This window comes from Podarcis raffonei, chromosome 12 (assembly GCF_027172205.1).
Source record: "Podarcis raffonei isolate rPodRaf1 chromosome 12, rPodRaf1.pri, whole genome shotgun sequence".
In the NCBI taxonomy this organism is placed as follows: Eukaryota; Metazoa; Chordata; class Lepidosauria; order Squamata; family Lacertidae; genus Podarcis; species Podarcis raffonei.
Window position 1 is genome coordinate 13,368,833 of NC_070613.1, and position 18,260 is coordinate 13,387,092.

An 18,260-nucleotide genomic window follows, 5' to 3' on the forward strand; every position below is an offset into this window, starting at 1 on the left:
TGATATACGTTAGACAAGCTTTCTTTAACAAACTGTCCTCACAAGCTTGGCAGCTGTTATATTATTATTTGGGTAAACTCTACAGTTCTGCAAGGTGAATTTGTATTTTCGTTAAGGGCAAATACTTGCTTATTTTGGAAAGACTTCTCCAAATATTTTTGAAGAGTACTGTGATAAAGTAAGTAATTCTAGAAGCCAAGTATCCATGATCAAGAGCTGTTCAATCAGGTCTGTTAGCAAAAAGCTAAAAGGACAGAACAGCATCTTCTCCAAATGACTGCTCTCCCCGGTATCTGAGCTTACAGGAACATTCATGTCAACAAACCAACCTTACAATCACTTGCATCTTCTTAAACTGGGCGGGGGGAAGGATTGTATTGTTTCCTTATAAATTAATTGAATACTAGCCACCTGGGCTTGGGGAAAAATGCTGCCGATTTCCTTTTTCTTTAATATAGAAGCTGGCTTGGTTAGGGGGGAAATAGCACACAGCTTCTGAAAGTATTTCTAACCCTCCTTGGAACACACACAATAATTTTGGAGACTTCCGAGTGATCCATGTGAAGATGTCAAGATCCTTAATCTGAAAGCAGTTTCCGTTTGCTGTTAGAAACCAGCTTCTAATTGGAAAGGTGTTAGTTTTCATAGATGTTGCCAGTATACAAAATTAAGATTCTAAGCAATCAATTTTTCTTGCCCTTTCCCCCAGTTTTTAAGGTGGCATTTTTGTGACTATGCTTGACAGAGAGAGGGGGAGGGAGATATATCACTTAAAATAATTCACTTTTGTTGATTTTCTTTACCTACAAAAATTATTTCTGGACTGGAGGGGTGTGGCGAGAAGACAGTGGTGTTACTGTAGTTTTGAATGCATTCTGATTTAAGTACAATTTACTAGATCAGGGGTGTGGTTTTTAACCACAGAATTAACGTTTTGATATTAGGCATTGGACTTAGTGTCAATAGAAATAATTGAGCGATTAAAAAAATTTATTTGACAAGGATATCGTAATATATGTAAAAATTAGAAGGCATGTGTTTCTTCTCTTTTATAGCAAAATAAACTGTGCCAGTCCAGGCAAATTCAGAAGTCTACTAGAGTCTTGAAAATGGCACAATTCCCTGAGTTTTACGCAACGCAGCCTCGAAACTAGCAGGGTTTTCTGGTTATAAACCACAGTCTATGAACTCTCTTATTTGGAAGCAAATTATTAGCTGGCTTACCAAATAATATGCTTCTTGGAAGTTGATTCTGTTCAGCAGTTCCTTAGTCTCAAACCTCTTCCCTTCCTATGAGCTTGTGGCATTATGACCATGGAGGGAAAAAGACAGGCAGCCATGGACCAAATAAAGGCAGCTTGGATTCCCCAGTTCTGAGTCTCCCACACCACACCAGTCCTTGAATTGAACAAAGTATGGAATCCATGCCTAAACTGTATAACGAAATTTCTCTCAAAGCAGTAACACGTGGTACTGGGAAAAGTAATGTTTGAAGGCTTTTGAAATAAATGTTCAGTGAGCTGCCGAGCAAGTAACAAGGCCTATTTATTTACAGATGCAGAGAGGGTGAGGCTACAATCCTACACTGATTTACCTGGGAGTAAAACCCCATTGAACTTGATGTGACTTACTTCTGAGCAGGTATGTGATAGTGCTGTTTGGTGCCTGTGTGCACTGTACAGTTGTAGGTCGGAGGGAGAAGGAAGAATTGCTGGTGAGATGGTATTGAGACCCCACTGGTTATTTCTGATGGGCTTAAGCAACTTTCATGTTTTCATGGTGAAATCTGAAGTGTGATGAATCTCCCCATTTACTAGAGACTCTCCTCGTTAGCAAATACAAATGTTTTTTGGGGCAGAACAATAAGGAACAGCTTTTGCTCATTTGGCAAATCAAGCTACAGAATCATTTGCATATTTTGTTCAGTCCATGCAATCTCCTTGTGAGCCTCTTTTGAGGGTGGGTTGAAAATGGTACTTGCCTGCAATGGACAATTACCGGACAAGAACGACCCCTGTAGCACTTGTTTACTTTTCTGTAATAAAACAAATATAGACATTGAGAAATATATTACTTTCTGAAGTAATCAGAAGCATTCCAAAATAAAGTATCTTCTACATTTTAACCCCCCCCCCAAAAAAAGATGGCTTGGCATATTAAAGTAGCTCAACCTAGGCTATGATCTTCCAACCCGTTTTCCCAGTTAAAGGCTTAATGAAATTGTTAGGGCAATGGGTGCAATTCTCCAATCATTCCTCCTATAAAATAGCCATCAGGGCACATTTTTTAGTGGACACTGCCATAGATAAACCTACATAGTCACAGAATAGCAACCTTCGAAACAGCCAGTCTACCTATCAAACAAGATTGTCGCTGCCCAGTGCCTTTATGCAAAGCCAAGCCCAAATCACATGGAAGTGTTACAACACAGACATATTAGTTATATGCTAGACCGTGTAAACATTCGTGCTAACCCAGTGGGCTATTGCAAATGGAAGCTCCTGTACATACATGTCTTCTTGAATTCTTGAGTCAAAAGAAACAGAATTTTCACACATAACAGTAAAACGCTTTTTAAAATATAACTTCACACATTTGTAATGCAAATGAATGTAAAATCTACAGTTGATAGAAGGCATATTCCATTTGAAGAGCACTTTTTCAAAAGATAAAACCTCACCAATCAGCTGTTTGGCAGGAAAGGGGAAATCAGGTAGAAGTCCCCCCCCCCCAACTTGCTTCTGATTAGTAGGAGTTAATCTTTGAAAAGGGTCTCTGTGTGTACACTGCTAGATGCTTGATTGGAGATGCATAGGACCCATTTGGTACATGCAGTTCCTCACTGTGAGGAAACCTGGTTTCACATACATGCAGAAGCTGCAAACCTGACCCCCCCCCGGCCCCCGGTCCAATTTGGGTACATCTTTCTGCTCCTCAGTAACTCCCACATACTAAAACAGCATGAGATAAGACTGAAATATCCTGTTGTTCAGCAAAGAAACAATGAAAAAAAATGCTATCAGTGGCGTTTTTAAAACATCAACATAAGATTGTTTTAGCAATGTTGTTCACCCTGGTTTCTTGCTGTTCATGCCATGTGTAGAAGAGGACAAATAAATTTGGTCCTCTTATGTTAAATCTTGCAATTATTCTGCACTGGTGCTCTTCCACATTTTTGCTGAAATTGACGTCTCTTAGTTTCAAAGTAACTGTATTTAGAAATGAAATGTAGAAGCTATATTCCTGGAAGAGCAGGGTGGGGGGGTGGGGACAGTCGGAGACCATTGAGGCCTTCATTGTTCTGTTTTTCAGAGAAATAGAATCCAGCTAAGCCTATTTTCCCTCACGTCACAAAGTTGCCTTGGGCATTTTAGCGCCTCAACTTTAATTCCCATCTGTAAAATGGGAACATTAGTGATCTATCTTACAAACTTGCTGCAAGGATGGGCATTAGAGGAGCTCTACTGCGTCAGATTAAAGTCCTTAACAACTATCATGGATAGATTTAAAATGGGAAATAAGTATTTCATCTAAAATTGAAACCCAGCAGCCCACAGATCCTGCTTAAATGTTTCTGTGGTGTGGGTGGTGGTTGTTTTGTTTTTGTTTTTACTATGTACTTTATAGTTTTATTCTATATTTTATGCTGTGAACAGCCCTGAGAAACTCAGATGAAGTGTGGTATACAAATTAGAAATTTATAATAATAATAATAATAATAATAATAATAATAATAATAATAATAATAATCTGAGTTCTGCAGGGTATTTTTGTGTCAATTGGGCTATAGGTTTTAAATAAAGCCCATTGAAACTAAAAAAAAACACCACCCCTCTGTTTTTCTGCAAAGTGCAATTGGGGGCTTACTACAAATAAAAATCTTCAAAACATACCACAGAAATAGGTAAGATTTTTGAAGCAGTGGCATCTTTAGGCAAAGCATATCCAGACTATGGCTTAAATCTAAAGGACCACAAAATTAGTTCCAACGTGCCCGAAGGGACTTTGAGCTTTTGTTTCTCAAAAAACCATCCCACTGCCACATGGCAAGCTGCTTTCAAAATCTAAGTGTCTTCCAAAAGCAGTTTGTGATTTGCAAGGGGATCTGCCGTTCAAAAGGAAAAAAAATCCCAAATCCACTAGGGATTCCCAAGCCTATTAGTGCACCCAACTTGGCTCTTTAGCTTTTGCCTTTTCCATTTCCACACTAGGGCTGCCTCTCAACAAGGGTCATCGTTTTTGTAGTATTGTTTCAGTGCAGACCTCAACACGGTCACATCACCAAATTGTGGTTTGATTAGCAGGACTGCTCAGTGGGTTCCCCCTCTTCCCATCTCATGCTGACATTCCTCTTCCCTTTGGTTTCGCAGATAGCTGGTTAGCATGGCAGGTACACTGATATATTCACTAACTATATCCCTTCAGGCATAATCATGTGAGGGATCGCCTGGGCTCTGCCCTCCATCATGGTAAAGTGAGGAACCTTTGGTTTTTCCAGGACTCTAAATAGCAAAGAATTCCTTCTTTACACAGCTATGCTCCAGTTAATAGCAATTTAGAATGGCAGTGAGGGAGTGGAGCTAGTGCATGCCTCCTCCCCTCTACTCAGTAACAGAAAACCTGAACAGGGCTTATATACTAAGCCCAAGCAAGTGTTCACAAACCCACTTTGACCATAGTTTGAGGCTTACTATAGCATGGTTAGCAAAAGCACTATATCCATAATGGAAGGGCATTTCCATTTAAAATGGAGGAGTTGGGAACCTGAGGGGTACTCCCAACTGCCCACCATGTGGTAAGGTAAAAAGGTAAAGGACCCCTGGATTGAGGTTGAGGCACTAAAATGCCCAAGTCCATGGGGTGCGGCGCTCATCTCACTTTCAGACCGAGGGAGCCAGAGACAGCTTTCCAGGTAATGTGGCCAGCATGACTAAATGGCTTCTCTGGCACAACGGAACACCATGACGGAAGCCAGAGCACATGGAAACGCCATTTACCTTCCCCCTACAGCAGTACTTATTTATCTACTTGCACTGGTGTGCTTTTGAACTGCTAGGTTGGCAGGAGTTGGGACAGAACAACAGGAGCTCACCCCGTCATGGGGATTCGAACCATTGACCTTCCGATCAGCAAGTCCAAAAGGTTCAGTGGTTTAGATCCCAACCATGTGGTAGAGGTTGGTCTGTTTGGGCAAATGGGGCAATGTCCCACCAACCTTAATCTACCTTCAGTTGGCCGAGACCTGCCTGGCATTCATCACTTACAAGCAGTCCAAGGGGTGGGCACTGTCTGTGAGCTTCCTCCTCATTATTTCCACAATGCCCTGGTAGAAATCAGCAGGGAGGAGGAGGATGGGGACAAAACCAGCATTAGTTGGCTCTGCTTGTTCTTGGCTCTGCCTCCAGCTACCGTTGGGCTCTCTCTGCCTTCTGACCCCACCAGTCCCAATGGGCACCAGCCACCAATGCAACCATGACAGTATGGCAGCATCAACGGGCAGAATTATGTTTGCAATGATGTGCATTCTTGCAATGTTAAGTGTTGGATCAAATGGTACAATTGTCGTAGAGTGAATGGTTGAGTTCTCATCCTAAAGAATGAGGATATCAGACGCTTGTTTGAAATCAAGGTAGCATGATCAATTAGAGCCAAAGGCTTTCTGAGAGGTGGAAGTTTAACATTTTATCCTTTTCTAAGGGTAATACTTCCATTATTATCATTATGCTGAAATAGCATAGTCTTGGACTTGGAAAAAAGGCCTTGGGATAGAAATACACGACCAGCAGCTCATTAACGGTTGGTCTCCTGAATGCACAGCAAAAGCCAATTTACACTTCACGTGGTATGGCAGGTATGTTGGTGTTTGCTGTGTGACTGAGAGATGTGCCTCTCCAAGCACAGATGAACACATGCTAGCACTGCGGCTCCCTGGTGGACCTGTCCCTGTGTGTTTAGGGATGTTGCATTCCGCCCTTCACACTTGACAGCAACCAACAGCAGGCTACTCACAGGGGCATGTGAAGCGTTAATCAACTCCGAGGACTAGCTAGAAGTGTTAAGACATTTATTTTCATATTTCTGTTTCCCACGTATATGCCCATTAAAAATCTGCATGGCTCCTTACCTATAGATAATCATATGGGCAACTTAGCATAATTTGTCTTTTTTTTATTGACACCTGAATCGTATTTCATATTTCAGAAGGCATTTGAAAAGAATTATTTCAAAACAAGCTTTGCTGAGAAATAGCTTTGGAACATTGAGATATACATGGTTTCATTCAAAGTTTAGTCCTTTGAAACTCAGTAAAAAAACTTTTTGGATAAAGTAAGGTTCTGGGTGTTTTAATATTTATTTATTATTAAGTCTATATGCTGCACCTTCTTCAAGGAGCCCAGGGTGGCAAACACGGCAATACTAAAACGATACAATTAAAACTTCTAAAAACAGTTAAAACATCTAAATGCAATCACCTACTGTCAAACTAATTATTTTAGGTTTGCCAGGGATAGAACTGTCAACGATTAAACACTGGGTAAATAGGAATGTTTCTGAATTTCTCCTAAAAGTTAATAGTGAGGGAACTGACAGACGGGACAAACACTGAGAAGCCCTTGTCATGGGTAACTGCCTACTGGGCAACCCCTGATGGCGACAACATCGTAGGGTTCAAGTTGGTTGATATTGGAGAATGTACTCTCTTGCGTAATTAAGTCCCAAGCCATTTAAGGCCTTATATGCTAGTAGGTAAAGGTAAAGGTACCCCTGCCCGTACGGGCCAGTCTTGACAGACTCTAGGGTTGTGTGCCCATCTCACTCAAGAGGCCGGGGGCCAGCGCTGTCCGGAGACACTTCCGGGTCACGTGGCCAGCGTGACACCGCTGCTCTGGCGAGCCAGAGCTGCACACGGAAACACCGTTTACCTTCCCGCTAGTAAGCGGTCCCTATTTATCTACTTGCACCCGGGAGTGCTTTCGAACTGCTAGGTTGGCAGGCGCTGGGACCGAACAACGGGAGCGCACCCCGCCGCAGGGATTCGAACCGCCGACCTTTCAGTCGGCAAGCCCTAGGCGCTGAGGCTTTTACCCACAGCGCCACCCACGTCCCTTATATGCTAGTACTAATACCTTAAATTGGGCCCAGTAGCTCACTGGCAGCCAGTGTTGTTCTCTAAGGACCAGTGACACATGATCCATTGGTCTGCCCAACTTACCAACCAAGCAGCCACATTCTACACTAGCTGCATTCTCTGGAACATCTTCAAGAGCAGCCCCACATAGAATACATTACAGTAGTCCAGGTGGGAGCTATCCTGAGCCAGGAATGGCCAGAGCTGGCAAACCAGCCTAAGCTTGGCATAAGCCCTCCTAGAAGCCACTTGAGACTCCAGTGACAAGTTGGAATCCAGGAGTACCCCAAAACTACAAACCTATTCCCTCAGAGGGAGTACAACCCCTCAAATAATAGGTTGAACACCTAATTCCTGGACCCAGGAACACCAGGAACCAAATAAAGTACATACATACACATATAAATATATACATTTACACGCACGCACACTTCAAGAGGGAGGAAGAGGAGGAGAAGAGGAGGAAGAATTAACTAGGAAAGAATGATTAGTAATACAAACCAACCCTTGGTTCATTGAGTGAAAAAGAAATCACCATGCAAACCATCAGCAAGCAAAGGTCAGAGGTCGTTAGAAGCTCAGAAAAGGGGTTTCCCATATTGTCCCTGCAGCAGAGTCACAGTTTCCAATGATCACTTTTGTGACTATGCAACTGGGCTTATATTACTAGCTGCAACATCACAAAAATGACACTGGCAACCGCTAATTAGCTGGCAAAATAAGAATTTGACCATTTTTAAAGTGAGCAGTGTTAGTAAATGCCATTGCACACAGCAAGCAGTGATAGCATAATATATATTTTAAGCAAAGCCCTCACATGTGATGCTAATTATCTTTTAGCTTAGCAGTGTCTCTTTAAAGTGTAAATGTGCTCCCTCTGGGCTCAAGGAATATTTAATTACACATTATCAGTGCATGACTAACAAGCTAGTCCAGAGTTTAAACGATTGGTCTATTGTTCAAAATAAAATTAGGTTTCTATAACCATTAAAACTGACCAGTGTTTTCAGGAGAAGTTTCATTTATCAAGAGCTGCATTCTGCATGGATATTTTAAGCTTATGGAGGGAAGAAAAATCTGCCTTCATTCACCAATTGATACTAGATTTCACAATATTTTAATTCACCTACTCAACACAATACAATCTGAAACATTGTCTAATATAGAGGAACAAAAGAAGTGCAAGCTTGTTGTTTTCAGAATCTCACAAAATTTGCTTCCAGGAGTGAAAAATGCACATATATTTCAGAAGCTCTGGGACAAGCTAATTTGGGGGGGATCCAATTTTTCTTGGTGATATTTTCTTAGTTGTTTATATTTGCATCTATACATACAAACCTATGTAAGCATATAAAATACATACATTTACAAATATATATTTGTATAAACATACTGGATGCGTGTCAAAACATTAAAAGGATGGGAGTCACACTTAGTAAGACTTTATCTGAGTATCTGTAGTTGCAAAAAAAGGGAAAGTAGCTAAGCCAGAGGTACTTTTTTCTGAAAGTGTGAAACATTAAATTTCAATATCAAGGGAGGCAGTGTATTTATTGCTCTGGCTGATCTTAAATTGCTTCAGTTGTAAGGTAATTACAATTGTCAATATACTTAAGTTCCCTTTAAAAAGAGCATGGAGGGTTTTATTTCCCTTAAAATATATAAAATTGATTCTATTTAAAAGCAAACAAACTGTGAATAGCTTTTAAACATTTACCTGAAAAGCACCTCCACTACATATAGATTACATTTTCATTTTATTTTCTTTTAAAACCAGCTGGCTTCTAACTCAAGTCACTCCAACCTCTACTTCTGTGGCCTTCTGCCTTTGATGGAGCATTGAAAACGGGCTTGTAACCTTTACCCCTTGGTGACTGCAGCAAGAAGAAATTATTGCTGTCTACCAATGCTGGTGTTCTGATTTTGATTTTGATTTTTTTTTTTAGCTGAAGTAAGCAAAACCTGGATATGTAGAACTGCAACACTGGTACTTAAACAATGCAGAAACCTGAAAAATCTGTGGCTTGGATTCAGATTAAGTTAATCATACCCAGTCATGACAAATCCCACTAATTTAAAAGCAACTAAGTTAAGTCAGGATTCAACCGTGGGCCATGTAGCCTGCAAACAGAAATCAACATGTGCAAAGCTTTTCAAGACGCAACTGTAAGCCACATAGACCATTCCCCCTTTTAGATGTGCCAGTGCGCATTTTTACGACATGCCTCATAAGAGCATTTATTTAAGAGTGCAAGTTCAGAGGACTCAACAATGGTATTTTATCAGAAGTAGCATTAAATGGAAGAACTTTCATATAAGCGGTACTGCGATTTGCACATTCCAATGAACTAGTGTGCGACTGTCAATGAACTCTGCTAAACAACATCTTAGCATACCTTCAAAATGCGAGGAGGGACAGTCCTTAGAAACAATGTGGAATTTCAGAAGCTACCTAGACAGTTGGAATATCAAAAGCAATACCAGGCCACTACCCAAAACTAGGCAGCAGATTCTTGTTGCGAAACAACTGTGAGAGTGACCAAAAATGTTTTCAGTACACATGGCAGCCTGGAAATGTCACTCTTGACCCTAGGAGGTCTGGGATGGAGAGGGTTAGGTAGACTAGCACACCTCATGGTTTCTCAACCCACAAGAAGCAGCCAGTTTAGTACCCACTTTAAGATGCTTCTCCCATGAGATGCATTCGCTGGCATCTTTAATCTTCATATTTAACCTTGTTCTAATTAATGCAATTGGGTTCATTTCGCTTGATGCCCCAAGCAGGGCATGGTGACATTACCTTGACACATTGGCATGACTTTAGCAAAAGGGCTCCATGCATGAACTGCACCTGAAGGCAGACACATGCGGCGCCAATGCCTGGCTGTGCAGGCAAAGTTTCCCTACTGTGGCCACTGCATATAATGCAAACAAACACCTTATGCATAGATAAAATCGCTGCTTTAGATTCCAAGTTAGCACACTGATCATGGTGCCAGAAATACAGTGTGCCATTATTTACTTACACACAGAATCCATTTGCACCACTACATCTGCCTACAACTCCATGGCTAACATAGCATTCAAAGTATCCACTGGTTTAGGATAATTCCCTGGTTCCCGACCGGGTTCTTAAGTGGGATTATTTCTTCTGCATGGCAGTTTTTTAAAATGTGAAACTATGGGCAGCTATTCAACCTAGAAAGAATTTTTTTTGGGGGGTCATATATCTTGAGTTTCCTTATGAACAACTTTTGATGGCATTCTAGGTGGCACTCAGAAACAGTCCCAGAAGCATGTCTGACTCACCAGCCACTATATGCACCTAACTTAAAACTATTCACTCTTTGTGTTGTACCTGCGAAAATCCAGAAGGGACCTTGTGGAAGTGGGCACTTTCTGGTCATGCCAGGTAAGGAAATGGAACTGTGTCACGGTTCGAGTCTCATTGGTTTGTAGGTTTTTCAAGTAGAAACTTCTCACAAGGAAATCTTCACACCAGATGTGCTCTGAGACCAGATTTACCTGCCATTGCACGAAAAATATAAAAGTGAATTAAATATGGAATACAGCAGATAATCACACACATGGCATGTTCTATCGGGAATATCTGAGATTTCAAAATATCCTCTTTTGGACAGAAAACATGTGCCTTGTTGGAGTGGGCTTATTTAGGAATTTTTCTTATTTTGTTTATTACTTGAAATTTACTTCCTTTTAAGTCAAATACATATTTTTGACAATCTGCTCCAATGGGAAAAGTTGTATGAACTTAAAATGCCACTTTTCCAAACAAAAATGGCCCACGTAAAGCAGCCTATACTATTAAACTAGCAATAAACACAATAAAAAACCCTTATTATCATAAACAACACAATAATAAAATGCAGCAAAACGTGGGTGCTACCCACCAGAGAAGCAAGGAGGGGGAGCTTCTCACAAGAGCCCCATGAAATCTCATGAAACTTTCACAGGATCCCACGGGGCTCTTGTAAGATCTCTCTGGAGCCTAGAGGTTGACCCACTGACCCAGGTAAGCGAGGCTTCAGTGGGGGTTTGGGGACACAGAACGACAACTTTCTCGTTTTGCCTCACACACTGAAATGGACTAGACTGCCCCTGCTGTTTGGTCACAGAGAAGTAATGTGGCTTGAGTTACCGGTATTTGATGAACAGCCGGTTAGTCTTATTAACTTAAAAAAGTGTTTTGTATCTCAAGCCTAAACATTTGTGCTGGATGGACCTAGCATTGTCAGTGGTAAGGGATATGTTTTTCATTAAGGCTCTGGACTCAACCCTAGACACCTTGAAGCTGTGAACACAATACTGAACTACATGGACCAGTGGTCAGGCACAGCATAGCAGTTTTAAATTCAGTGGTACCTTGGTTTGCATGCGTCTTGGTTTGCAAACATTTTGGATAACAAACAAGTCAAAAGTGTGTGTCCCGGTTTGCAATCTTTTTTTGGATTACAACCCATTTTTTTGGGATTACGAACAAAAAAATTTTGGAGGCCCCATTGGCGAAAGCGCGCCTTGGGTTACAACCTGTTTTGGTTTACAAACGGACCTCTGCAACGGATTATGGTTGTAAACCAAGGTACCACTGTATTCCCAATGCAGAATCAGGCCCCTGCGATACCAGAACAGGATTGCTATGCATGGCAATTGGTTCATTCCATTTACAAATAGGATTTGATTTTGATTTAAGCCTCTTAATTCTGCTTAAATCCAAAAACTCTTATCTTAAGTTGTTTTAATACGATCACCAGTAATTCAACCTAATTTAGGCTTATATATATCTTAGCAAATATATATCTTTGCTTCTTTATCCTGCTTTAACATTAAGCAGAATCAGAGCTGATCCTGCACCAAAGAAAGTTGTAGGAGATGCAGATGGCCCTTCACACCTAGAAGCAGACACAGATAATGCCTAGAGAAACAAATTCACTATCCATACTTAAGCAAGGTTGGTTCAATCAATTTCTGTTCTGCATCACTTTGGCATGTATTCATGCCCCATTTCTGCACATATGCATTTTAAAAACAAACCATGAATGCAAATTACTCATTTATAGCCTTTATTTTTACACTATGCACATTTTTTAATTTTATCCTAAAATACAGAATTTAAAATGTATTTTGAGTTGTTTGTTTGTTTTTTAAGCCAAGAACTGCATTGCAAAATTTGGAGTAGCGTGAAATGCAAAGGATAATGACATTAGAATCCACACCTCAACGTACAGGAGGTGCTGTTCGAGTTAAGTTTGCATTCAAAAATAGGAAATTCCTTAAACATCTCTATCAAATGTGACTACTGCTTGTTGACCATCAGAGACACACAAAAAGAGGTCTGCCCTACCAGTCCTCACTGAATTCCTCCTCTCCCCCCGCCACTTGTGTATAATAAACTCTTTATCTGTTTTAATAGAAACAACAGTTGCAGAGGACCTGCCTGCAACAAAGTAGTGGTCAGGATGGAAACTTTAAAAGGTACCTATTTCGGTCCAGAGGGAAGCCCCACTGATGTATAAATGTATCTGGTTTTCAGCAGCTCATTATTGGTCAATTTGTTGTAATATACACATTTTTGCAAAGCAAAAATTTAATCCCTAATATGTTTTTGTGTGTTGTTCTCAAGTGAATAGAATGTGAAAGATGGTGGAAGTCTACCTCCTATGCACTATCTGTTAGGAATTATGGTTGACATAGGTTTCGCTCAGGACTTGGCACCCTATATTATTTAGTAAGCTTTTATAGTGGAGTCACAATGCCTGGTCTTATAGCAAGATAGACCAGATTGTTGCAGCCACCTCAGTGCATTCTGCTATTTGGGGTGTCGCAGCTATGTACATCTACAGTTCTGAACTGAAAAAATGCTAAACAAAAATTAGCTTAATTATCAAAATCATAGGTAGGCCTTTTGATAGGGTGTGGGGCCTACAGCTGCTGTTAAATATTTATAGGCCAAATATTTTCTTATAATGTATACATTTTAATTCCCCCCTTATTTGTATTTTAAATGTGTGTGCATCTGTGTGTGTGTGTGTGTGAGAGAGAGAGAGAGAGAGAGAGAGCGCATTCTAATTTTCAAACCTCTTTGGTCATGTATATATTTAGAATCTGCACAGAATTGCTTTCCTGCTAACCGTTCTATCAAGATATGCATAGAATTTTCAATGAAGCTGAAATGATTCAAGAACCACAAGATTGCATTTTATGGTAGACCTCAGCTCAGTTTGCAGGTCAAATCCCATTAAGCAATATTTTCCTCTGTATGAAATCAATCCACACACTTACTGTCAGGTTTACAAGCAGATATTTTGTTTAAGTACCTCGTAGATATGGTAGAGGTTTGACCCTTCGTCTGGCCAATAGTGGTAGCACTGTTTGACTCCGTTTTCAGCAAGGGGTGTCAGCATGACAATAACGACACAGCCGTTTTCCCAGACCATCTGCACACAAAGAAAGACACCGTGGCCACACTGTGACTGCCTAATTACTGCATGACATGTATAATTACGGCACTCAGACACACAATCGAAATTTATTCCATTCACAGGAAATGTATTTCATTTTCATTAGACACTTTTTCTCTGCAGCTGCTTCCAAATCTCTGAATAAACTAGCGTCATATTTTGCATGTTCACATGAAATATTAAAGAATCTCCAAAGAATTCCTCCAAATACTTCTAAAATAAATTCTATGCCTTTCTTTACAATTATCTCCAGTTCTTTTTCACTTTCACACTCCCAATTTACAAAGGAAACAATAGTGCTTTTCGTAGAAAGTCTGCTGCATCATATTTGGTTGCAGTACGCAAACCCAATATGGATGTGTGTAATTAACAAAATAGCAGCAAAATCTGTCATGCTAAGTCAAAGAGAAATGCTGCTTCTTTTAGATGCCTGTCATGTTAAAAGATAATCAGTTGAGCTGTCATATTAATGCTAGAAAAACAGCAGACAGAAAAACAAAAACCAGTTGCCTTCTGGAGTTGTATTGGTGTAATACTTATTCTTCCCCTCCCATCCCAAATGAATCATCCTACAATAAGTCAATGGGTCTACTCAGTAGCAAAAATCGACACTACAGGTTTCAGATTTTACTCATAAATTTTTCAAGAAATACATGTAAAATAAAATATAATGCAACCTACCCTCTGGGCTATATTTCCCCAAAATATACAGATATCACCATGAACATATGATAACAAGGAAACTTCAACAGTGGGACTGTTTAATAATGTAGCGTCGCCCCAGAGCAAGCAAACAAGAATCTAAGGCACTCTCAATTAAAGGTCCGCTAGATGTTATTCATAGAAGCAACAAAACAAGCTAGGGTAGTATATCTGTGCTGGAAAAACAGCCTGTTGTTGAACAAAACCCCTCCTGAATTAATATGGAGCTGCATAATCAAGAAAAGTCTTCATTATTGTGGTGTACATTGATGCTATATTTGCATGCAATTTCCATTGTCTTTTTATTAGCATACAAAATTATCTCATGAAAAGGAAATTGGACTTACTGCAAAGGGTTACGTTTATTTCGCAGAAATATTTATAAGCAACTGCATTGAAATGTAAATGGAGTAAACAAGAAAAGGGGGCATTCGGATAAGAAGCACAGGGATGTTACATTCAATTAAAAGCTTCCTTCTTTGTGGCACGGGGATTTATTTTTACCTTAATTTCATTTGCTTTATTTACACAACAATGACTCTTTTTAAAAGGAAAAAAGGGGAAAAAAGCCTTTGTACAAATTTTGGATAGCATTAAGACAAAGACAAAGGTATATTGTAATGCTAGGGACTACTTTTACACACTTTTATTGTACAACCTCTCTCTCTGGAAAGAGTAAAACTTTCTATGCTGACCCTGTATTCCCAAAGTGATTTCCTGGTTCCACTGAAATCAGAGAGTATAAATAATCTTGCTGCAAATTCTTAACAATGCAAAAATAATATGTTGGATCAAAAGCAACGAACAACGACTTAAGTTCGTTTTTCTATTTCCTTAAGAGGTTTTTACTAATTTCAGCAAAACCTTGAATTGAAAGATGCTGCCAATTACATTAGTTCATACACTCCACTCCACAGAATTCTACAGTCTCTCTCTGTTATTTTAACTGTATCTGTACTATAGAAAAAATGAAACCCCACCACAAATTGGCCAGGCTAGCTTGTGCTTCTATCATATAACGATTTAATGTGCCTTTAGAAGGTATAGAAGCTCAATGAAGCCATTAAGAAAATGAGGAGAAACACGGTTTTTATGAGTGCAATAAAAACACAATGATCTAGGTCATAAACTAATCATCCAGCAGTTGCTTGTGCCACCCAAGTGTAACATTATGAAAGCCCACTCATTTAGAGAGAGGGAGAGGAATCCTTACAGTTTGGCATCCCTTTCCATGGGCTTAAAAAAAGAAAGAAAAAATGACACAGGGAGAGCAGCATTTCATTACAGAGGAACTTCCTCAAATCTCTGAAAATTTCCTTAAGCATAAATCCAAATGAAAGTTAATTTCAACAAACAATTTCAAAGTTACTCTAGGGTGCCATATTTCTTTCCAAGTCATGTTATGAGGTACATGACACTCAACGCTATCAACGCCACAACTGAATTCCAACAATGGAATTCTATGATATTGCAGTCATATTTAACACTTTGATGTCTATACCATTTCCCCATTAACCCCACCTCCCCAACATTTTCTCCTATCCTTTTCCCTAAGCTAATATTTTATTAGCAATATAATTGATGTTGGGGGGAAATACAACTTAGACTTCTAATAATATTTAGGTATTTATTTTATTTATTAAGTTTATATACCATTCTAGCATGTTGCTCTTTGATAAATTCCCAATGTATATAGAAACACTATTATCACTTTGATGCCTGCTTCCTGAATCATATGCTTCACAATAAGGCCAGTCTGTGGTGCCCTCATTCTTCTGTAAGAATATATGTTCAAAGGACCAAGTGGAACATTTGTAATGGCTGACCAGGTAGACTAACTGCTACAAATTAACTAAAGATGGATGTCTAATATAATGTGCTATTAAACATCTGCATTAAATGTTCTTTGTATTCGTCTCCCATTCCCATCTCCTACCCCAAACATAGAAGAACCTCCCTCAACTCCATTTTAAAATGAATCCAATCCAGGCACACAGCAATCTGTCACCTAACTGTACCTCTTCTGGGATCACGTGTTCAAAATCTTGCTGTATACATGGAAAGCCAACAGATGTTGTCGCTGGATTCCACCTGTGGGCCTCAGTTCTGAATGGGCTTGTGCTTGCATGCAGGTTGCGACATGACAGACATTCAATCTTTATCTAGCTTCATACCCACAACCTGGACCCAGCACTTCTTTATTACCAAAGGAGACCTGGACCCTGACAATGGGCAGGTGCCTAGTTTGGATCATTTTGGGAAGCAACCACTGAAGTCCATGGGGAAGGTGGTGGAAGCCCAAGGGACTGAGAAACCTCCATCCCTACTGCTAAAAGTTCTCTTGCTCATGCCCTCAGACAGATGCTTCCCCCAACATGTTCTGCAGCTATGCAGATACTGCCTTCACAACGACATGAGTCTGAGAGGCAGCAGGAGACTTGATAGTACCCCCTGAAGTTCATACCAAGCACAACATCCAAACTTTGTCATTAGAACAGAGCTCTCCAGGAGGCAGGAGGCATCACTCTGAAGGGCTGTTTCACTCCTCAGTAGCCCCCAGAAAGGCTTTCCTGAAGCACCCTAGCTTTGCTTACTCATCATCTCGGTTGCCACCTGGTTGACTTCATTGTTTCTATGCTGGTGCCTAAATAACTGCAAAGCTGATCCTGGGCAAATTCTCTGGAGCAGGAAGTTCTACAGGTGGAACACTATAGCTGCGCCCAATTGAAGACCTCAGCGGATGAAGTGAGCGTCTAGGAGGGCTGAAATCAAGGAGGGGTTCCTTTAGATTCCTATGCAGTCCTAAGTAACTTGGTACCCAGGTAAGGACTTGTATCTTGAACTGGTCTTGTAAACCGGCACCCTATGAAGCTCTTTCAAAACTAGCAAGACAGGTTCCCACAAAGGTTCCCCAGTTCAAATTCAACATTAAAAAATCTTAGGGAACATTGAAAATAGTAAGATATGGGACATGTTCAGCTCACGGCTGTTGCTTTCCATGGGACTGAAAAGCAACATCAGGATTAGCCTTTAAAAAGCAAGTTTCCTCACAACTACCCTTCCTAACTCAGGCCAACCAGATATCCTAATTTCAATTTTATGGACTTTGGCTATTAAAGTATTGCAGAGAAATAAGGAGAAGAGCACTGGTTTGACTGGTTTGCAACACTAAGTAAAACCCCACTGATAGAGAGAGGTACAGGTTATATTTTGGTTCCCCCATAAACTTCCCTTCTTGTCCAACCCATTCACAATTGCGAGGCTGATCTACTCCAGAGTAGGGTTGTTCTGCTATTACTGCGGGCTTCAAGAGAGCCTTGAATTCATAATCAGAACAGGGGCCCATGGGAAAATGGGTTCCATCAAGCTGCATAAGTGCTACCTGGATACCATGGGCCTTCAAATGACACTCCTTTGGTGTAGAGCAACTTGGGTTTTTTGGTGTTAAGTATTCCTTATTTTGCAACCATAACCCCCCCCCAATGAATTCAAGGTTTTCTACCCTGGGAGAATCTGAAAAGCACAGCAAAACAAAAAGGAAATCTGCTGCCCATTCTCTTCAGTTAAGGGGGTGCCAGAAAGATCCATTTGCAATGGAAGCAGAGGTGGGTAGGTGCAATCCAGAGCTTGCTAGCTTGCTTGGTTTGCAAAGTGCAAGGAAAAAGAGTATTTTTTTCCCCTTCTTCCACACTTCCAGCTACACACTGAAGACTGGGACCTAAGTAATACTATTATGGGGTGGGGGAGATGAACTATTGCTTTGTTTTTGACACAGGGTGCTGGTTTGTGTTTGGCCCACCTGAAATCTTTTTAAACCTTGCAAGTGTGTTGGAATTCTGAAATTCCAAAAAGCAGCAGTTTTGAGTATCTTAAGTCTTAAAGGAGCAACTGAAACACACACACATATATAGGAACTTGCAAATATTCTGGGTGGTATTCAACTAACTTTT

At 40.3% G+C, this 18,260-nt stretch overlaps 1 protein-coding gene across 3 annotated transcripts in view; it reads right to left on the reverse strand.

The window, feature by feature from the left end:
- PTPRN2 (protein tyrosine phosphatase receptor type N2) overlaps positions 1-18,260 on the reverse strand; it is a 608,972-nt gene that overhangs the window by 21,535 nt on the left and 569,177 nt on the right. Inside the window, exons 18-20 of one of the 3 annotated variants that reach the window (XM_053409492.1) lie at positions 13,465-13,584; positions 10,488-10,654; positions 1,982-2,035 (exon numbers count right to left, since the gene is read on the reverse strand). In XM_053409492.1, coding sequence (XP_053265467.1) covers positions 1,982-2,035; positions 10,488-10,654; positions 13,465-13,584 — 341 coding nt within the window. Of the gene's footprint in view, positions 1-1,636; positions 2,036-10,487; positions 10,655-13,464; positions 13,585-18,260 lie in introns of those variants that run through there. The other 2 variants (XM_053409491.1, XM_053409490.1) reach the window with 2 other exon arrangements.